Raw genomic sequence first — 22,735 nt, 5'->3', positions numbered from 1 at the left:
TGGGACTTAGGGGGCTGTTGGGAGGCTGTTTTAGCTGTCCAGGTGAAAGATAACAAGGGCTGGAATTAAGACAGTAAGAGAACAGAGAGAACAGCATGGGGGTACGGCTACTTTCTACAAAAGGCTCTTGGTTGATCCCAATGTGCTTCAAGAGTTGAAAAATCACTGTGTGAGAGATTGACAACAGCAGGTGGAGGTTGCCTGTGATGAGAGATCTGGTAGATAAAAGCTAAGTAGATATTTCAGAGTCCAGCAGGCCAATTAGCAAAGGGCATGGCCCATGTGGTGCTCTCGCTAGACCATTTCCCTTTCATTGAGCTGCAGTCCCTGCCCCTACCTGAGATATGTCCCACCTGACACTGAGAACAAGGAAGAAACTGATAAGATTCTGCCATGAGTTTGGGGTATGAGTGTAATTTTCCTGGGAATGTAAGCAATGGATGGGATAACTGCCAGACTTCCAATCATCCCATGAGACACACATAGTTCTCAATCCAAGGATTCTTAGGAGATAAAGGAAATCTCCTTTGTATAAAACAAGCACAGAAAAACCAAATTTCACTTGATCTTTCTTCTCCTGAAACCTTCCAAGTATTTTTTTTCTCTCCTTTGCTACCCAAGCTGCTGCTGCTGCTGCTGCTTCTTCTTCTTCTTCTTTTTCTTCTTCTTCTTCTTCTTCTTTTTTAAGTTTATTTATTTATTTTGAGAGAGAGAGAGAGAGCGAGAGAGCACACACACACAAGCAGGCTCTGTGCTGTCAACACAGAGCTCGATGCAGGGCTTGAACTCACAAATCATGAGATCATGACCTGAGCCAAAACCAAGAGTCGCCCCTCGCTACCAAGCTTCTTAAAAGAGAAGTCTACAAGGGGTGCCTGTAGTCTACAGGGATGATTCTTGCTCCTTTATCTCTAGTCCTGACCTTGTTCCAAGGTCTGATATACATTTCCAACTGCCCACTGAACTTCTCTTCCCATATATCCTACAGGCATTTACAATTCAATAGCATTACTTGGAATTATCATATTCAATATTTCACCTCAAACCTGCTTTTCTACTTATAGCCCTCCGTCTTGGCTAATGGCATCTAGTCAGTCAGCTGAGCTAGACCCCTTGGAGTCATTTTTGACTCTCTGCTCCCTCACCAGTTTTTACCTCCAGTATGACAATGAGTGGCTTCTGAACCAATTAAGAACTCATAAGAGTGCCATGTTGTTTTAGGAAATGACCGAGTAGGCTTGTGCACTTAGAAGGTGGATGTGAACTGGGGGTAGTAAATGGTGTAAGCAGCATAATTACCCATCCTGGATGAGGTAGTACTTCAGGATCTCGTCGATCTTGGAGGTGGGGGTGGCAAAGCAGCTCTCCACTAGGCTTTCTAAGCCATTCACGTGCACGACAGGCTCAATGCCAAAGTAGAGGGAGTCTCGAAGCTTGAGGGTGGGCAAAGCTTCCCGGTAAGGCTCTTCAAACTCATTGTCCTTGAAGATCTCCAGAGTGAATGGGAAGATTCCATGACTGCGGCCCATGATTTCCAGTGGGGTATTTCGAAGGTTAGGAACGTAGCCTTCCGAAATGGTGTACAGGCGTGGAAACTCGCAGGTCACTGGGATCAGCAGTTTGCTGGTTCGGATGATGATGTCCCCGCTGCTCCCTGGGGTCTGCTTGGGTAGACCTGTCACAAGGTTGCTTGCCACGATCTTGTCATTTACCACCTGAGCCGGGCCAGGGCCAGGAGAAGAAAAGATTTTATGTTTATTTCTAAGGAGTTCCCCATCCCCACCTCCCAAACCCTGCCCCACTCCTGACTGTAACATTCTCTCAACTTCTATTTACATCAAAACACATAAAAGATTTGGTTGCTGAAGACTGGAACTGTTTTTTTTTTTAATCACTTCTTTTTAGCAAGATGTTCTGACTGTTAAGAATTTTATATACTACTTCATGGTCAACCCACGCATTCCTTTGGAGTATTACTCATAAAACCTGAACTATGCAGAATCAGCAAATTCAAAGCTCTGGTGTTTTAGGAAGGAATGGCTTCTATTTTTTTTTTTTCCCCGGACTCCTAGACCTGCTGATCAGGCTGCGGCCTGACCTTGTGCTGAACTCATCCACAGGCAGAACTTCAGCTATCACATTTATGCAGATGACTTTCAGTTCTTTGTCTCCAGCCTTGTCTGCTCTCCCGGGTGCCAGCAAATCCAACACACCATGGGGGCCTTTCTACTTAATCATCTACAGATACAATAAACACAATTTGCCTAAAGTGGGACCACCTTCTCCTGAGATACCACCCCCATGTCTCAATCTAAGTTCAATTGGCTCTCTGATTTCTCTCAGTCGAATTCAGCAAATAAATATTTATTTAATCAGATGGTCATGAGAATCTCTGCCCTGATCTCCTGGATCCAGGTCCCCTTTTCTCTATCCATTTCTCATGCTTCTGATCTCATCACAACAGTGCCTGCAACCCCCCTCTATGGTATAGAGCCCAAATGTCTCACCCTCGCACACAAGGCAGATCTTTGGAAGCAGTCTCGCACCCGCACCCCCACCCTACCCTGTCTACTTTTCTAGTTTCCTTTTCCAATATGAATTCCTTGCCAGTCAGTCTGAACTGCCCATTCACTCAGCATAAGCCTTAAATATTCCCATCTCTGAGACTTGCTCACTTGTTTCTCATCTGAAATGCCCTCTCCTCTCTGTATAAGCCACACACATGCTTCTACTCCAGTTCAAGTCCCATTTGTCTTGACATCCCCAATGTTTGTCCCTTTCTAGACTGCTATAGCACCTGTCATCTGTATCACTGTTTCTTTCTTTCTTTTTTAATTTATTTTTGAGAGAGAAAGAGAGGGAGAGAGCATGCATGAGTGGGGGAGGGGCAGAGAGAGAGAGGGAGAGAGAGAATCCCAAACAGGCTCTTCACTGTAAGCACAGAGCCCGATGTGGGGCTCCATCCCAGAAACCATGACATCATGATCCGAGCTGAAATCCAGAGTTGGACACTTAACTGACTGAGCCTCCCGGGCGCCCCTCACTCTTTCTTATTTATATTGTGTGTGTGTGTGTGTGTGTGTGTGTGTGTGTGTGTGTGATCTCAATACTACTGTGTATGTTCTCAAAAGTTAGGAATCTTATTTCATATATCCCTCAGACTCCAATGCAGATTCTTGGACAAAAATACAAACCTTGAACCTCTGTCTAGTTTACAACTCGAACTCATTTGTTACCTCATAAATGAACTTTCATCTGTGTCATTTGCTTTCTTCAAGTAAAATAATTGGTCAGAGGAGATGTGACCAGTCTCCCAGTGCTGGTGCTGAGGCACTCGGGAAAATGTCTGTACACATTGGAGAGACAGGACTATTTAAGAACACAAAGAGCAGAACTCTTCTTACCTCTCTGTGCTCACAGTGCCAGGACCACGGCAGATGCCCAATAATATATGTGTTAAATGAACGGCATATGATTCTTTGAGCTCCATTATTTAATGTGGAACTATTTCATCTATAACACAAGCCACGCTGCATACCTCTGTCAACTACCTCCCAAATAACTGGCTTTTGGTTATTCCCCAAGCGTCCTCCAGGAAGAACCTACATTGACCACTGTGCCACACGTCTTGAGGGAGAAGAGGATGTTGACGTGGGTGCCGTTGGACACTCCTCGGCAGGAGGTGTTGGTCAGGAAGAGCTCCAGACCGCCAACCAGGTCCCTGGGGATGCTCACTTCAATGGTATTTGACCTGCACAACACGGGGACTGCGGCAGAAAGGGGGCTACTGTTAGAACTGGGAAATTTGAATTGGGAGAAGGGTAAGGATGGTGTCTAGGGGAAATAATTTTAACCTCACACAATTTGAGCTTTTTGTTTTATCCTTAAGAAAGTCTATGAGGCTCAAAACAAGTTGGTGAATAAAACCAGGACTCCTAACTCCCAGGGTTGTGGTCTAATAATGATCCTCAAGTAATTGTTCCCCGAATGAGGAAATATTGTGTTTGAGTTTCAATTTAACATTTATTTCAAAGTGTGGATAGCATAGTTCCATGAACTGAAACACCTAAAGGATTAACTTTTAGCACAAACACAATTTATTGGCAATACAGAAAAAGTACTGCTTTGATGTAGGCTTAAATTACATAACAGTACTGCTCTGACTTTACCATTAATTATGTCTCATAAAACAGAGGTAATAAAAACAACGTTAGTGCACTTGGGAAAGAGTTCCAAATTGTCCTTGCATTGTTCAGTAAACCATAAATGCTGACTATAAATTCCGCTTTAACTTAATATGAAAAAGATTGCTTTTCTTTAGTGTTCCTGTGTTCAGTTTTCCAGACTCTACAAATACCCGAAAAGAAATACTTATGGGTACTGTCAGAAAATATGTGAGGACAACATCAATATGGGAGGATATATCATAACAATAACACAGTATAAGGAAATCAGAGATAGGTGCTCATTAAATATTTGCTATGTGAATGAGTTAATATTCTGGACATAAATAACTAGATTTCCAGAAAATAGTTCTCAGAGAATTGTTGATGCTCATATTGTAATTGTAGGGAGACGAATCAGCTCCCTAGGGCTCTCAACTTAGTTTCACCACCCAATTATCTGTTAGAAAAGAGAGGAACTGCATCAGTGTCTTAGACTTCAAAATTAACTATTAGTTATACTGCTAATAATAGAAATTAGAGAAAAAAATCAGAAGTAAAAAGCAAAGGAAACTGTATGGACCATCAATCCCATTTCTGGGTATTTATCCAAAAGAACTGAAAATAGGATCTCAAAGAGATATTTGCACACTCATGATCATAGCAGCATTATTTGCAATATCTAAAATGTAGAAGTAACTCAAGTGCCCATCAATGGATGAGCCCCTAAACAAAATGTAGTATATAAATACGGCAGAATGTTATTCAGCTTTATGAAGAAAGGAAATCCTGTCATATGCCACATGGGTGAACTTTGTGCTAAATGAAATGCTAAGTGAAATAAATCAATCACAAAAGATACATAGTCACATGAGGTGTCTAAAGTAGTCAAACTTCATAGAAATAGAAAATATAATAGTGGTTGCCAGGGCAGGGGGTGGGGAAGGAGGAATGGGGGGAATTATTGTTTAATGGGTATTGAGTTTTAGTTTTGCAAGATAAAAACATTCTGGAAATCTGTTGCACAGCAATGTGAATATACTTACCACTACCGAACTATACATTTGAAATTGGTTTAGATGGTCAATTTTCTGCTGTATTTTTTTTTGTACCAGAATTTTTTAAAAAGCAAAAGAAAATGAACTTTTTGGTACTGCTGTTTAGAGAGCTTCTCTTTTGAATGATCCCAGAGTAAAGATGCAGAGATATACACTGTCAAAAGAGCTGGTGCTCTACAAGATGGGAATATTAACACACTTGAGTGAAGAAGGCAGGGAGATTCACGGGGGAGAGCAGAGGTTGAGCGCATCCATGTACTACCTTGGCATGTGTGGTTATCCTCAGACAGCACCAAGCCCCGGGGACATTCACACTGATAGCCCTTCTCAGACACAAGGCAAAGATGGCTGCAGCCACCATTGTTATTGTGGCATCCTTCAATGTCTGCAATAAAACCAAAAGAAAAGGGAGTGATCTTGCAGGCCTCTTTCCCAAGAATTCTATTCTTGGGCTGGCACTTGGCATCAGGGAATATATTTGACTCATTGCAGTATCACTGGGGTCTAACCCAGTCACTGAGTCATGTAGGGAAGTCCACACAAAAAATGTTTATTAAGTGTTATAGCTAGAAAGAGCAATCTTAGGACATCTAAAGCTCTAACCTCTTAAGCTGGTCATTTTGTAGAATGACCTTCAATCTGGATTTGTCTGTTTTTCTCATGGTTATATGACAGTTTTGGAGAGGAAGACCCAAAAGTCATTTCTTAGTTGCTGTAATCCACCCATTTTGAAATTTTATAGCATATGACTGATATAAAAGGGACTGACAGAATATAAATTCAACTAGACTAGAGAGACATATCCATTATTGCCAGTTGGTTGGATTGCCAGACCCTCTCCTCAAATCTCTAGGAACAATAGCACTGGGATATGTGCCTTGGGCTGATAGCACACTTATAAAACTGAGGCCCAGGGGCGCCTGGGTGGCTCAGTTGGTTAAGTGTCCGATTTCACCTCAGGTCATGATCTCACCGTTTGTGAGTTTGAGCCCCGCGTCGGGCTCTGTGCTGACAGCTCAGAGCCTGGAGCCTGTTTCAGACTCTGTGTCTCCCTCTCTCTCTCTGACCCTCCCCCATTCATGCTCTGTCTCTCTCTGTCTCAAAAGTAAATACCCATTAAAAAAAATTAAAAAAAAAAAACCAAAAAAAAAAAAACGAGGCCTGGATGACACACTCTCACATACTCTTTGTGACATTCCTCTCTTGAGGTGTTTTTTTAAAGTTTCCTTTAAAAAGCTTTGCATTTTGGGGTGCCTGGGTGGCTCCTTCGGTTAAGCATCCGACTTCGGCTCAGGTCATGATCTCGAGGTTTGTGAGTTTGAGCCCCGCGTCGGGCTCTGTGCTGACAGCTCAGAGCCTGGAGCCTGCTTCGGATTCTGTGTCTCCCTCTCTCTCTGCCCCTCCCCTGCTCATGCTCTGTCTCTCTCTGCCTCAAAAATAAATAAAACATGTAAAAAAAAAAGGTTTGCATTTTCTTTCTCTTTCTCCTTCTCCTCTATTTCCTTCTTCCTTTTCCTCCTCCTCCTTCCTCTTCCTTCTCTTCCTCTTCCTCTTCTTCTTTTTTAGTAGGCTTCGTGCCCAGCATGGAGCCCAACATGGGCTTTAACTCACAACCCTGAGATCAAGACCTGAGCTGAGATCCAGAGTCAGACACTTCACCAACTGAGCCACCCAGGTGCCCAGAAAGTTTTGCATTTTCAAAAAGCATACTCAACCAAATGAACAAGAAAAAAATATTCAATTGAAAACTGAAGAAACTACCACACGATTTCATAGTTAGTTGGGAAAATTAATGACCTTTGTGGGCTCTAGACATTGTGAGGGGTCATCAAATTCCGGCGTAAGTTTTACTGGGACACAGTCACGCTCATTCATTTACCAATTGTCTGAGTGCTTTCTCACTACAGGGCAGACTTGAGTAGTTTCAACAGATTCCATACGATCCCCAGAGCCTAAAATACCTACTATTTGGTCTACACAGAAGTTTGCTGCCCCTGTTCTAGGGGTAAGATAAGTAAAGGGAATGCTTTCAAAGCATCTCAGATGCTCAAAGAAAGATGGAAGCTGATTTCCAGTTATAGTTATAATTCTCAGTTCAATAACAGTTTAAAAAAATTAGTTCCTTGGAACATTAGTAAATTAACCTGGGATCAACCGATTTTTGTGAAACATACAAAGAATACAAATTTGCAGTGAATTAATCCTTGCAAAACTTAGGAAGTATTAGGCTATTACCTGTTTACAAATCTGGATACTTAAAAAGGATAAAAGTACTACTATTGGTTTTTGAAAGAGCTGAAAATGATATAGAACAATGTAGAAGGCAGCATAAAAATATACTAGAAAATGTTAAATCAACATTAATGGGATTTTTTTTCTAAAAATGATCTTCCTTAAGTCAATTTAATTTCTCTGGGTCTCGATTTCAATATTTATAAAAGGAAAGGATTGGACTAAATGTTCACTCAGGCTATTTGTAGGTCTAAAACTGCAAAGCACAAAATAAGTTGAAATTCTAAGTTGGCATAAAGGGTTTAAGTCTCTTATGAGGATATTCCAAATGTTTGGATACATCTGGCAGGTGGGATTGTGGGTCATTTTAGTTACCTTTCATTTATTCCTCTGTATTTATTTTCTTCTATGAACATAATTTTCATAATAAACAAAACAATAAAAATTACATAAAATTAAAAAGAGGCTTTTATTTTAAAAAAGAAGATATAATTATTTAATGACTAAAGAAACAAATATGTTTGGACTATCAATAAAACTTAAGCGTTTCAAATATGCATCTTAATGCTAAAGTATACCTGATATATAAATTTTGTCTTCTCTTAAGATACTTTCAATCATGATTATTAGGTTTTAAAATTATATGAAGATTAACACTAATACTGCCAATAAAATGCTTGCAAATAGTTACAAATGTTCCTCATGGAACATTTCATTAATATTTCAATATGCAAAGATTATTACATAAAATAATTAAGATTTAAAGAAGATTCAGGACATTATCCTTACTCAATAAAATTTAAAGTACATTTAGTCTTGTTATAAGTGACAGTAGTTTAATATTCTGGCTAATGGTCCCTCGGTTATTAATGCAAACTTTGTTGCATGGAACAAAATGTAGGAACTAGGCATAATTTTTCCTTTCGGGATATTATTTTATTATCTTGAATATTACCAGAATAAAGTGAACTCTTATAAGCAGTGTTGTACCACAAATTCGATTTAGCCTCACAGACAAATCATAGGTCCTCTGTAAATAATAATTAAGCCGCTGATCTCTTCATATAATCTGCAAAGAGGGTTTTTCTTTTTTTTCTTTTGGTCCCTCAACTCCCAATGGTATGCGATTCAGACTCAGTAAAGTGGAAGGGATGACATTTTAGTTGTGATAATTTACAAGGGCAAAGGTGTCTTAGAGAAAGAACATTACCTAAGTTTCATATCATTGTGAGAGTACACAACTGCCATTTCAACTATTTGACATACATTACAAATTCTTTTTTATTACTTAATCATATAAAATGTACACAGCATTTCTGCTATTAACAATAGAAAATTTTAGTTATCTTCCCCACAGTGTATTAATCTCCAGTAAATGCAAAGCATAGAGGGGGAAAAAAAAATGCCTACATGTGAACCAGGTTCCCAAACTTCAAGATGGTAAGACTCACCTAGTGGAACTTGGTAAAAACACAAACCCTAAGGCCCATCTCGCCCCCCTGAACCAAGGTTCCAGGAGAGAGGACTGGCAAGGGCCAGGTTTGAAAGCACCCGGGTGATTCTCCTCAGCAGGAATGTTTGAGAAACCCTGCTATAACCATCTCTATTATCTTCCTACTCCAACTATGCTCCTCTGTAGCAGAGGCGTCACCTAGAAGTTATTTAGAAATGGATTATCTTTGCCTGGCCCCCGATCTACTGAATCACCGTCTGCATTTTAACAAGATCCCAGGTGATTTATGGGCACATTAAAGTTTGAGAAATGCATAATACCCTATTTTTTCCCCCAAATTAAATGCGGCCCTTGGGGCACCTGGCTGGCTCAGTTGGTAGAGCCTGTGCCTCTTGACCTTGGGGTTGTAAGTTACAGCCGCACGCTGAGGGTAGAATTTACTTAAAAAGAAAAAAAAAAAAGTGGCCCTCTGCCTCTTGCAAAATACAACTGCCTTTATCTTGAAGATGAACTCAAAACCGAATTCTGCCTGCAACATGACAGTCCCCAATGACGGTGAACCCCTTTTGTCATTTCTTTACATAGCCCAACCTTGACTCTCTCCTAATGCTGGACAATTTCATGAACATCAATCAAAGAGTAAGCCAATGATTTAGTCTGGGATCTTGATCTGAATCCCTTCTTACCCATTCTCACCTTCACACGTCTTGCCATCACTTCTTAGCACACGGCCAACCCCACAGTCACAGCGATACGAATTTTTCAGATTTACACAGATCTCACTGCAGCCACCATTGTTTTGCTCACATTCATTTTCATCTGTAGAAGAGAAACCACCCTGTTTACACACTGTTGAGCAGCTCAATCTTTTCTCAAGCCCCTTAGCAGAGTCTTCTCATCTTTTCAGAGCCTGTCGATACACCAATCCTTTGCTGTAATCCTCATAATCACTTCCATTAACCTGATCTCCTAAACCAGGTTATTTACCCATCTGCCCTCTGCTAGAACAGAAGGCACTTAGTTGTTGGCCAATTAATTCCCTTCTAAGAGCAAAACTGGGGAAATGAAGTTTCTTTTGTTACCCGGCCTCACCTATTTGTTTGTATTGGTGAATCTCACTTTTTCCGGTGAGTTCCTGAAGTTTAACTAAATAAATACAGACTTACAAATCAAACTGTGTTTTAAATACATCAGAGGAACTTGCAGTGCAGAAATGAATAGCTGATAAAAATTATGTGTGAGGCCATCTTCTGTTATAATATGAACAACTGCCCTTGAAGTCTATTTTGAATATTGGAATATTCCTATTCGGTACTTAAGCAATGACTGTTAACCTTTTTAAGAATCTGATAAAGGATAAGTACTCTTGCTATAAAAAAAAATGCACAGCTGCTTGCTATAAAAAATGCAAATGTCACTTCCCGTACTTCTACAAAGAAAGAGAAGCTTGGGAGATACATGTATCATGGCTTGGAGTTGGGGGTAGGGGTTTGGGATTTGAACACCCACAGGGTGACAGATGGCATGGCCTTGGGCTCAGGAGAGGAGGTGAGCTGCAAATGAAACCCTGCTTAAATCCAGGACCCCAGAAAACATATCCCCACAATGAAAGGGGGAGTAGAAGAACTTTGCCCTGAGGCCCACGGACACAGTAAGCAAGCTCTTTCTGAGGCCTCGGGGAGAGAAAAATCCTTCATAAACAACACAAACCCCAAGTCAGGCTTTGCTATGGTTGAAGTATGAACTTATAATTCCCATGGAAAATGGGGATCTTGGAGCTGAGAAATTGGTATAAAATTTGGCCTGGACTGGCGCAACTTCTGTTGTGCATGACAGAAGCATTTGAAAAACTGCTCTGTAGTCAAACTTCCACAAACCAGGCAGTCAGAGGGGAGTTCCACAGAAACACAATTTCAACAGGTGGTGGTTTGCCACAAAACACTACGCATGAGGAAATGATCCACGATGAGAATGGCTTGGCAAGATAACAAATGGAAGGCTCTGAACTGGAGATAACAGAATACTCCAGAAAAATCTGTAATGCAATGATCTAAAAAATTACTAAACAGATGAAAGAAAGGATAGTAACCAAGATAAAAGAAGTATGCAAAAAGACAAAGTAGAATTGAAACCAAACAAATGCACAGAACTTGTAGAAATGAAAAATGTAGTGCATAAGATTAGACTCTTCACTGGGGCCACTACTGCCTGGCCAGTGGATGGTTACAAGTGCCAGCTGCTTTCCTGGATGTGGCCATACTCTGTCCCAAGCCTGGACAGCTTACCTCGAGACTAATTTTTTTCTTTTTCTTTTTTTCTTTTTTTATGCGAGACAGTAATACACTTCTGATTTAAACCATTGGTATTTGGGAGTTTACTGTCACTTACGGCCTTAGATGCTCTCTGCCCCAGCAATTCTACTTTTATGAGTATACTCTAGAGAAAATCTCACACATGGAGTAAGGTATCATTTTTATGTTAATTTTAAGAACAAAAACAATGGGGGCGCCTGGGTGGCTCAGTCGGTTAAGCGGCCGACTTCGGCTCAGGCCATGATCTCGCGGTCCGTGGGTTCGAGCCCCGCGTCGGGCTCTGTGCTGACAGCTCAGAGCCTGGAGCCTGTTTCAGATTCTGTGTCTCCCTCTCTCTCTGACCCTCCCCTGTTCATGCTCTGTCTCTCCCTGTCTCAAAAATAAATAAACGTTAAAAAAAATTGTTTTTTAATTAAAAAAAATTTAAAAAAAAGAACAAAAACAATGCTATATATTGTTATGGGTACATACATAAATAATAAAAGCATAAAAACAGGGACCGGAAGAACACACAGTAGTTTCAAAACAGTGATTACTCCCAGAGGGTGAAAAAGGGAAATGAAAAAGGAGATGGAGTGAGATGACTTCATTTGTATCTGTAAAATTTCATTAAAAAGAAAAAGGGGGTAGCTGGGTGGCTCAGTGGGTTAAGCATCTGACTCTTGATTTTGGCTCTGGTCATGATATCACAGTTTGAAGGTTTTAGCCGGGCATGGGGATCTGTGCTGACAGCATGGAGCCTGCTTGGGATTCATTCTCTCTCTCTCTCTCTCTCTCTCTCTCTCTCTCTTTCTGTCCTTACTCTGCTCTTGTGCACTCTCTCTCTCTCAAAATGAATACACATCAAAACAAAAAGATTTACTTTTTAAAAAATTCTTATTTATTTTTGAGACAGAGAGACAGAGAGAAAGAGAGACAGAGCATGAGTTGGGTAGGGGCAGAGAGAAAGAGAGACAGAATCTGAAGCAGCTCCAGGCTCCAAGCTGTCAGCACAGGGCCTGATGCGGGGCTTGAATTCACAAGCTGAGAGATCATGACCTGAGCTGAAGTTGGATGCTTAGCTGACTGAGCCACCCAGGTGCCCCACAAAAGATTTACTTTAAAAAAAAAAGAAAAATGGAAGAAAAAATGAACTATAGTTAAATCTGGGTACATGAATTATATTATTTTATCATTCTGGCCAATAATCCTGTTGTATTATTTTCTTTTACACTTTTCTTGGACTAAAAAATTAACATAATTTAAAATAATAATTAAAATTATATTATATATATATTTTAAAATAAAGGAAAACTTACATTAACACAGAACTTTGCCTTTAATTTCAGGGAATTCATGACAGACTTCGAATAGGAACTGAGGTGATTTCCCTACACACTGCTAGGCAAAGATGTCCAACATAAATTGCTAACCAAGAGATGTGTACAATATGCAGCCTTTGGTGTAAAAAAAGGGCAGTAAATAAACATACATATTTACATTTTTTATATCTGCCTGAAGAAATCTTGGGAGCATACATCAGAAAATATTACAAGAGTTTACCTGAGATGGGGTTGGAGAAGGGACAAATGGGACAAATGGAGGACAGAGAGCTAGACATTTCATTGTATACCATTCAAGCTGTTCAATTTGGGACCCATCTAATTATCTTATCTATTCAAATGTTATATTAAAACAAAAGCTGAGGGGCGCCTGGGTGGCTCAGTCAGCTGGTGCTGACAGCTCAGAGCTGGGGGCCTGCTTCAGATTCTGTGTCTCCCTCTCTCTCTGCCTCTCCCCTGTTTGCACTCTCTCTCTCAAAAATAAACACTAAAAAAAAAAAAAAAAGCTGAGTAATGAAACAAAGACTGTCTTAAAATGAAGCCAAATATTTCCCAAGCACATCGTGTGTGTGTGTGTGTGTGTGTGTGTGTGTGTGTGTGTGTGTGTGTGTGTGTGATGGAGAGGGGGTTAGGGAAGGAAGTTAGGGAAGATTACGGGAACAATCATCTCCTATATCCCAAACCTTTTAGCATTAAATCACACAAAGTCCATCATGCAAGATCCCTAAGAGCTGGCACAGGAGGGCATAAACATACTCCATGGGGTTGTCAGTGGGGTTCATTAAGGAGGCTGAAGAACATAAACTTTTCTACAATAAGAATCTTTTTATATTCCTCTCAACTTAATCCCTGTTCCATTTGACCTGTTACTGTTCTTGAAAAGGCAGGTGTGGGCCAGTGTTCCCTTTCTCTCTGGGTGTGTTTTAAGTGTTTATTTATTTTTGAGAGAGAGAGAGAGAGAGATCATGAGCAGGGGAGGGGCAGAGAGAGAGGGAGACAGAGAGAATCCTATGCAGGCTCCACACTCTCATTGAAAAGCCAGACGCAGGGCTCAAACCCATGAACCATGAGATCAGGGCCTGAGCTGAAATCAAGAGTTGGTGACTTAACCAACTGAGCCACCCAGTTGTCCCTGGATGTGTTTTAAACCTATTTGAGTCTGAATACCTTAATGGGAAACTAATGTTATGAGTCATAACATTAATGGGAAAAGATATGATCTTCAGTCTTGGGTTTTTTAACTCTATTTTGTTCCAGTTACAGACAAAAACTGAGTGTAAGTAGACAACTCTAGATTTCCTAGAAAATTATCTGACTCCCATTTCTTGCTACTCAGAGAAACCAAAATTATGTTAGTGCAGCTGTAGGAGTGTGTTCTTAGATAATCCTAGAGCAAAGCCATCTGACAGAAATACAAAGCAAGCCACATAAGTAATTTAACACTTTCTAGCAGTCACATTAAAAAAATTCTAAGAACACGTTTCATTTAATCCAATATGTCTAAAATATTTCCTCTAAATATAAAATCAATATTAAAATTATTGAGATATTTAAAAAAATTTTTTGAATGAATCTAGTGTGTTTTTTATACTTACAGCATATCTCAATTTGGATGCTAAATTTCCCTTTCCTTTCCTTTCCTTTCCTTTCCTTTCCTTTCCTTTCCTTTCCTTTCCTTTCCTTTCCTTTCCTCTTCTTTTTTAGTAGGCTATATGCTGCTTTTCCTTTCCTTTCCTTTCCTTTCCTTTCCTTTCCTTTCCTTTCCTTTCCTTTCCTTTCCTTTCCTTTCCTTTCCTCTTCTTTTTTAGTAGGCTATATGCTGGGCATAGAACTGGAGCTTGAACTCACAACCCTAAGCTCAAGACCTGAGCTGAGATCAAGAGTCAGATTCTCAGCTGACTGAGCCACCCAGGCTCCCTGGTTGCTAACTTTTCATTGAATTACTTGGTTGGGGAGTGCCTGGGCGGCTCAGGTGGCTAAGCGGCCGACTCTTGATTTCAGCTCAGGTCATGTCATGGGATTGTTGTGCGCTCACACCGCTGAGCCTGCTTGGGATTCTCTCTCTCCCTCTCTCAATCTATCTTCCCCTGCTCACTCTCTCTCCCTCTCTCTCCTTCTCTCAAACAAATAAATAAACATTAAAAAAAGAGAAATACTTGGTTGGCATTTAGAGTCATAAAATTTACTGTTGGTTACTCAAGTTGTCCCAAACATTTTCGGTTTTCCAATGACTGAATAAAATATCACTTAAAAAAATTTTTTTAACATTTATTTTTGAGAAAGAAAGAGAGAGAGAGAATGGGGAGGGGCAGAGAGGGAGACAGAGGATCTGAAGCAGGCTCTGTGTTGTGAGTGCAGACCCTGATGCGGTCTTGAACTCATGAACTGCAAGATCATGACCAGGGCCGAAATCAAGAGTCAGTTGCGTAACCAATGGAGTCACCCAGACATCCCTCAAGTATCAGTTTTTAAATTAAAATTAGGTAAAATTAAAATTTAGTTTTTCAATCACACTAGCCACATTTCTTTTTTTTATTTTTTATTTTTTATTTTTTTAAACGTTTATTTATTTTTGAGAGACAGAGAGAGGATGAGTGGGGAGAAGCAGGGCGAGAGAGGGACACAGAATCCGAAGCAGGCTCCAGGCTCTGAGCTGTCAGCGCAGAGCTGGATGCGAGGCTCAAACCCACGAACTGTGAGACCATGATCTGAGCCAAAGTCAGATGCGTAACTGAATGAGCCACCCAAGGGCCCCCACACTGGCCACATATTAAGAGCTCCACAGCCACACATGGGTAGGGGCTGCTGTATTGGACAGTGTGAGTCTAGACTGTTCCTCCACATGTATAAATTTGGTTTGAGGCTTTAGTCGCAAACTAAAAAGGCAAATACTGTTCTAAGGGTTTAGAGACACAAACTAGAAAAATGACAGTCAGGAAGTTTTTGATTTGCCTTTTGATGTGAATGGCCTATTTCCACCTCACAATTAGTTTCTTACCGAAGCATGTCTGCCTGTCAGGGCCTAGCACAGTTCCCGGAGAGCACGTGCATTCACTGGTGTCCAAGCAGCTGCTGTGGCAGTCCTCATCACAGATGTCATAAAAATCTGTGGAAAGATAAGGTCGACCTTTCACGACGGGTTAAGGACCAGAGGACACTTATTCATGAGAAAGCCTCATGGGTTCAATCATGAGGTAGGAGCTCTTGGCCAACATTGAGAGTTCTCATAGTTCAGGGTTTATGTAACCCAATGGAAAGAGATACTGCCCAGGGACATCTGTCATTTAGATCAATGGTTCCCAACTTCAGATCCACAGGTGATAGTTTCTGCAAATCTAAAACCTCACCAAATACGAGCTGTAGATTAAATAAGTGTTAGGCCCTATTCTCCTATGTATTTTATTTTTTATTTAAAAAGATTTTTTTAAACATTTATTTATTTTTGAGACACAGAGAGAGACAGAGCATAAGTGGGGGAGGTGCAGAGAGAGAGGGAGACACAATCCAAAGCAGGCTTCAGGCTCTGAGCTATCAGATAGAGCCCAATGTGGGGCTTGAACCCATGAACCGTAAGATCATGACCTGAGCCAAAGTTGGACGCTTGACTGAGCCACCCAGACACCCCTGTACTCTATTTCTTAAATGCATACAGATTTTTTTTTAAGTGTCTGACTTCGGCTCAGGTCATGATCTCACAGCTTATGAGTTCAAGCCCCACTTCGGGCTCTGTGCTGACAGCTCAGAGCCTGGAGCCTGCTTCGGATTCTCAGTCTCCCTCTCTCTCTGCCCCTCCCTTGCTCGTGCTTTGTCTCTCTCTGTCTCAAAAATAAATAAACATTAAAAAATTTTTAAATGCATGCAGATTTTGATGGGATTAATAACACAAAAATTTGTTTTAAAATACTACTGATCTCAAGCAGGTTTTTCCCATTACATATCATTTAAAAAAAATCAATGGATACTAAGCACAGTACTACCTTATGGATGTCTGATGTATATCTTAAAAAAGGGTCCTCCATACTCAAAAAGGTTAGAAATCCACTATTTAAATAACCCAAGTCAACATTTCATTTTCTAATGTTTTGTTTGAGTGGAACAAAGGCAAAATAAAAAAGAACTGATCAAAGTCATAATTCCTTTCCCTTTCTGTTTCTTCAGGACATCTCCAGAAACCTAAGAACAGATCACAGAAATCACAATCTGAAGTTACCTGTGACTCTAAATCAATGTTATTTAGACTCCGAGATACTACGATAACTCAATTTCATACAGCATTTTTCTGATGCCATCTGTGGCCCTCATAGGGGAGGAAAAGAGCACAGAGAAGGTACTCACGACCACAGTAGGCATGAAAGCAGACACTGGGCTTGGTCAGACGATATACATAGTAGCCACCCGGACAAGCTTTGACCTCCACCGTGGTGTTCCAGAGGCAGCAGTTCCCACCGAAGCTTGCGCAGGCCTGGCGTTGCACGATGCCGTCACCTTCTAGAGGGTGGCTACCATTGAGCCAGACAGGTGCATGGGTTCCACAATGGTTTTCAGGTATGCAGAAGGTGGGCATGGCATCCCCTGCCATGCCTGTGAAGCGGTACCACTCCCCATCCACATGGTTGTCACATAGAGGGGGGCCCTGAGACTCATCGAACTGGTGGTCCGTGTTCCTCCATGGCTCATTCAAGCTGATGTAAGCAGAGCAGGGATCTAGGGCTGGGGATGAAACAGACACCTCAGAGGCAGGCACCTTGTGGTGTTTCCGATTACAATGGCGAAAGCTTGAGTCCACCTACTTCATCTTACATTTTGGGGGGGGGAGGGGCTTAAGAAAGAAATAATCTAAAAGCCCAAACAGTAGCTGTTTAAGATGCCTCAAGTTGACTTAAACATGTTTTATAATGCCTGTTGCAAAAATTATTTCAAATCTATTTAGGGTTTAGTGTTAACGTTGGACTCAACTTTTTTCCAGAGTAATCATTTGATAGAAGGATAGTTGTTCAGATCAAGGGAGTTTAGGATTATAGTTTCACTGAACTCTGTTCGAGTCAGACAATATTTTGAGTATGGTGTTCACCTAGAGGCTATATTATATGAAAGTATGGACAAATCTGGGGTCCAGTGACCAGACTCAGAAGGGAACCTAAAAATTACCAACTGGGGAAGAAGCAGAGAACTATACTTTGGAGAAAAAAAGACTGAAGAGTATGCATCAGTTTTCACAAATGTAGGTATTCTGTTATTAGAGCAAGAGCAGACTGTTGCAGGGAGGGATTTTAGGTCAGCTATGGACTAACGGAGAGGCCGTATCTCAGTGTTGTAAGCTTTTCATCTAAGACATTTAAACAAAGTATTTGGATGGTCATTTGTAAGCAAGACTGTGAATGACATTTTGCACTACTGGAAAGTTTGACTTGTGAATAAAGGTGTACAGCTCATCCCACTGACAAGGAAAATGCCTCTGGCACAAATCCACTGTTTTGAAATACACAGTACACTGACAAGTAATCACCAAAGATATTCTCAAAGGGAATGTTGGTATATATTGAAAACTTATTGAAAATAGGAACTTTTTGTGTATAAACAATTAGCTACGGCATCACCCTACAGCCAAATTTCTCAAGCATGCCTTTGTAGTGCATAAATCACATGGACAAACATCTTATCAAAAATATTTTAATGACTCAAGACACCAATATCCTCTATATTGTCACTGCTTCCCTCAATTTCAAGGAAACATGGAATTAACGTAGGCAAACTGTCTTTATGAAGAATCTATAAAACCAAGAAATTCTAGAAAGGAATACCAGCCGGAGAGTACTACTATCCTTTGTAATGCACATGAGGCCAACTTACCTGACATTGTAGTCAGGGAATTCACATTAAGACCAATGCGCTTTGTAGACAGAAATTCAGTTTTAGCAAATACTGCACAATAATTAACTGTGGATGGACCATGGTCATAAAGTTTAAGTTGTCTAAGAAAATATTTTGAATTTTCTAAGTCTACTTTTGAACTCCGATTTTCTCTCTAAATTCAGTCACATGTAGAGGAGGGTGTAGCCTAGTGCTAATGGCCCCAAAGAGAATATGAAATTTTGCGAGAGGAAGTAAGGCTATTGCACTTTCTGGAAATAACACATTTGCAGAGCTGCACATGGCAGGAGCCTCTCTCTCTCTTTTAAAATGTGCCTGAGATATTCCAGCTGCGCCTTAGACCGTATGCGATGTCACTTGAGGGCAGGAAATGTCCTCATACAGACTCTCTCCCCTCTCAAAAGGGAAAAATTCCCTCATCTGCTCTCCCAGCTGTGATTCTCTTAAGAAGCAAGGTTTCCAGGGCAATTTTGCAGGTGATTATAAATTCATAGAAATATTTGGTTGATCTCCTTGGCTCTAATTTTATAAGAAATGGTTAGGTACTCAACTTTTAATGGCTTTTGCAGAAATTCCTAAACCTCCCTCAACAACTATTTCATGATTTATAAAGTTTTTCCTTAAATTTAACTGTCATTTTTTGGTGTTATTTGTTAAAAGTTCACTTCCTCTCATTGAAGGGAACATATGGCACAAATAGGGGAAATTTACCGACTATGTTCTGTAAAATAAATATATTTTTAAGTTACCCATGCAATATTTTCTAACATTAAATACACCCATTCCTCTCCACTCCTTAGATCCTTTAATAATCTGGCCACTGGTGTGAATTCCTGTGTTTAGTCTCTCAGTGTGGAGTCTGACATTCAGTATTATGCATGCTGCATCCTAAATTGCTGATGTATACACTCCTTAAATGGGAGACCTTCAAAACGAACAATTCCATCGGTTCCTTGCAAAGTTGAGTCCCGGGCCAGCCCTGCCAGGAAGGTCCTCTGTCTTGGCCAGGATTCCTGCCTGAGGGCCCCCATCCGCGGACCCCCGTCTGGGATGCACGGAAGCTTGTGTGTCCCCAGGGCTGGCACCTCACGGGGGCCAAGTGCAGAGAGCAAAGTCAGCCAGGGTCCCCACCCTTCCATCCCCAGCCCTCCAGGTGGGGGGGATGCCACCCCTCGGACTGGGTCCAGGCGCCCCCAGTGTCCTTCCTTCCGTCTCCGGTCCTCCCAGTTCCTACTCTTCCCCTGTGCTTCCTGCGCTCTCACTTCCTCTCTTTTCCCTCCCCTCCTTTTTTTCTTTCACTTCCCCTATCCTGTAGGGGAAGACCCTCCCTCGGGGCTCCCCAGCTCCCAAAGTCGTTGGTTCAGTTCATTCATTCATTCATTCATTCATTCATTCATTCATTCTTTTTAATTCTCAAGTTAGTTAACATACAGTGTAGTCTTGGCTTCAGGAGTAGAACCCAGTGATTCATCACTTACATACAGAAGCCAGTGCTCATCCCAACAAGTGCCCTCCTTAAAGCCCATCACCCATTTATTCCACCCTCCACCCCCATCAACCCTCAGTTTGTTCTCTGTTTTTAAGAGACTGTTATGGTTTGCCTCCCTTTATTTATCTCGCTTTTGGCATCGAGTCAAAGTTCTAGAAGGGCTGCAATAAATAAATTTAAAAAACCAAAAGATCTGGGAAGAGAGAAGATGTATGATGGGTGGGAACAAGAGGTATTGGAGAGTAAGCAGTAAAGAATGGGAAGAAAGGCAAACAGAAGCTTCCGGGTGGTGGGGGCTACTTTTGCTGGGGCAAGTCTCGGTTAGTTATTGGCAGAAGATACGGGTGATTAAACCTAGCTCAAGTCTATCTTTTTCTAATAGACTATTTTTTAAGAACAATATTAGATTTAGGGAACAATTGAGAAAATAGTACAAAGAGTTTCCATATACTCTGTGCCCAGTTTCCCCTATTATGAAACATTGTACATTAGTTGCAGTACCTTTTCCACAGTTCATGATCCGAAGGTGATACATTATTATTAACTCAAGTCCATAGTTTAGATTTCCTTAATTTTTGCCTTTGTCTTTATTCTAGGATCCCATCCAGGATACCACATTACCTTAATTTTCACATCTCCTTGGGGTCTCAAGCCTATTTTTAATGTGCATCCTTAAAGGTGCTAGAGTAAGACCTGAGTTACCCTGAAGAAATAAATCAGGGTCAATTAAACAGAGCTACTCAAAAGTGCCAAGCAGGATGGCTCTGTCCATCTCGATCTCCTCTTACTCTCTCTTCCAATTAGAACTTAAATTCTATTGGAAAAAGGAGAAATGTGTTAGTAACTGGAACTGAAACTTTGTTTTGCCTCATTGGCCAGTCTTGTGCCAAGCCTGAGAAGGGAGAGAGTTTATGATTCACTCAGTGTATGCAAAAAGTCCGTATTTACAGATGTCTAGACTGAGAAGTTCAATTTATCCAGATCTGTGCCTTTCATGGGGATAGAGCTTTCATTCAGTCCCTTGAATTCATTAAAAACAAAACAAAACAAAACAAAACAAAACAAAACAAAACAAAAAAACCAATCAACCAACCAACCAAAAAAAACCCCTCTATCCTCAACTCTAAAGATTATTATCTTTTTTCGCTCTTAAAGTTGGAATTCTACAAGTGCCTATAATATAAAGAAGTTAGAATTCTTTTTACACGTACTCCAAGAAATATTTAGCTTGTGGAAAGCTGTTGGTTGTGGCAAATCCATGGAAATTCTGGATGCCTGGGCAAGAGGCTAACTGGAACATGAAACAGAAATTCTTTGAAAATGTATCTATCATAGGTTATCATACATTTTCTCACACTATTCTAGAACCAGTATTTAAGATATTGGAACCTAGCTCTTAATTATCTGTTCATAATAGCAAATTCCTACATCAAAAAGTGCGTTGTGCCAAGTATGTGACACAAGACTCACCCATTGGTGATGCAGGTGTGATGGTGAGAAAGACGCAGGTGAGAAGCAGGAATTGAGACATCCTTCTAGACCAGCCACCGCAACAGACTGGAAATCCTCTTAATTCCAGTTGTCCTTCGTCTCTTCTTTTTCAAGCACTTTTTGAAAAAGGTCACTAGGCTCTTACGAAAAAAGACTTTACAGTACTGGTTGGGGCTTTATCAGAGGAAGAGGATGAGTGGGATAAGGTGTCCATTGTTCTGGCCTTGACCCCAGATAGAAGCACTGCTTTACGCTGTCAACAGGGTTATTGATGTTTTTCTTCAGTGGGGGAGAAAGCCCGTCACAATCCCTCATCCTCCTATTGTTTTCTCTCAAGAATTCCCTGCACCAAGGCCTCTGGTATCTTATCCAGAAGGGAACGCTAAGTGAGGGACATCCCCTCATGTCAAAATCTTGTTTTGTGACTTCTAGGAATTAATTTCATGGTGTTGCAGCCGTACCATTCATTGCTTATGAAATGAGAATGGGATAAAGCCAAACTGTTGGCACTGGTCATTAGGAAACATCTTGGTCAGATGGTGAAGGAGATTATAAAGGCACACTAAAAAGTAGCAAGGAGACGTGTGGATTAGGGACAACATTCTCTTGAAGCAAGCTCCTAAGTGTGCTTTATTATGGTCTTTGGTCTCAAAACTTCCTAAAAAGAAGGTTTAAGTTGCGTTTTTACCAATTCCAGCAGCAACACCTCAGTTTTCATAGTGTCTTTCTGTTCCAAATTAAAATGGTTTAGTGTTCCTTATTTTACTAATTCTCACACGAAGAGGTAGAGGCTTCAAATTCGGAATGACTCACTCATTAAAAGTAACAATACTGAAAGTGATTCTTACTACAATTTCATTTTTAGACAAAAGAGGCAAAATGAAGGGACCTGCGTATTATGTGTCCCCAGACAACCTTTGGTAATTACAGGTCCAGAGTCTGCCAGCTCCCTGACGTTCTACAGTGTGTGGAAACCTGGGACTTGGCAAGCACTAGTACAGGAGATAAGGTAAAGGGAGGATAAAGAGAAGGGTAGAGGACAAGTTTTTATTTTATTTTTTTTACCATTTAAAACAATGTTTATTTATTTATTTTGGTGGGGGGGGGGGGGAAAGGGGCAGAGAGAGAGGGAGAAAGAGAATCCCAAGCAGGCTTTGTGCTGTCAGTGCTGAGCCCAACGCGGGGCTCAATTTCATGAATCATGAGATCAGGACCTGAGCTGAAATCAAGTCTGACACTTAACTGACTGAGCCACCGTTTTTGTTTTTTTTTTTTTAAAGTCGGTTTCATGCCCAACATGGGGCTTGAACTCATGACCCTGAGATCAAGAGTTGCATGCTCTAC

At 40.9% G+C, this 22,735-nt stretch overlaps 1 protein-coding gene across 3 annotated transcripts in view; it reads right to left on the bottom strand.

Moving 5' to 3' along the window:
* OIT3 (oncoprotein induced transcript 3) overlaps window positions 1-22,464 on the bottom strand; it is a 28,432-nt gene extending 5,968 nt beyond the window's left edge. For 2 of the 3 annotated variants that reach the window (XM_042908405.1, XM_042908407.1), the window contains exons 1-7: window positions 21,371-22,464; window positions 16,876-17,250; window positions 15,539-15,646; window positions 9,603-9,725; window positions 5,484-5,606; window positions 3,607-3,767; window positions 1,300-1,715 (exon numbers count right to left, since the gene is read on the bottom strand). In XM_042908405.1, coding sequence (XP_042764339.1) covers window positions 1,300-1,715; window positions 3,607-3,767; window positions 5,484-5,606; window positions 9,603-9,725; window positions 15,539-15,646; window positions 16,876-17,250; window positions 21,371-21,431 — 1,367 coding nt within the window. In that variant the 5' untranslated portion in view covers window positions 21,432-22,464. The remainder of the gene's footprint in view (window positions 1-1,299; window positions 1,716-3,606; window positions 3,768-5,483; window positions 5,607-9,602; window positions 9,726-15,538; window positions 15,647-16,875; window positions 17,251-21,370) is intronic. The other variant, XM_042908406.1, reaches the window with a different exon arrangement.
* Between the last annotated feature and the right edge of the window lie 271 nt (window positions 22,465-22,735).

This window comes from Panthera leo, chromosome D2 (assembly GCF_018350215.1).
Source record: "Panthera leo isolate Ple1 chromosome D2, P.leo_Ple1_pat1.1, whole genome shotgun sequence".
Lineage (NCBI taxonomy): Eukaryota > Metazoa > Chordata > Mammalia > Carnivora > Felidae > Panthera > Panthera leo.
The sequence above is the reverse complement of the archived record's forward strand: the minus strand, read 5'-3'. Positions and strand labels throughout refer to the sequence as shown.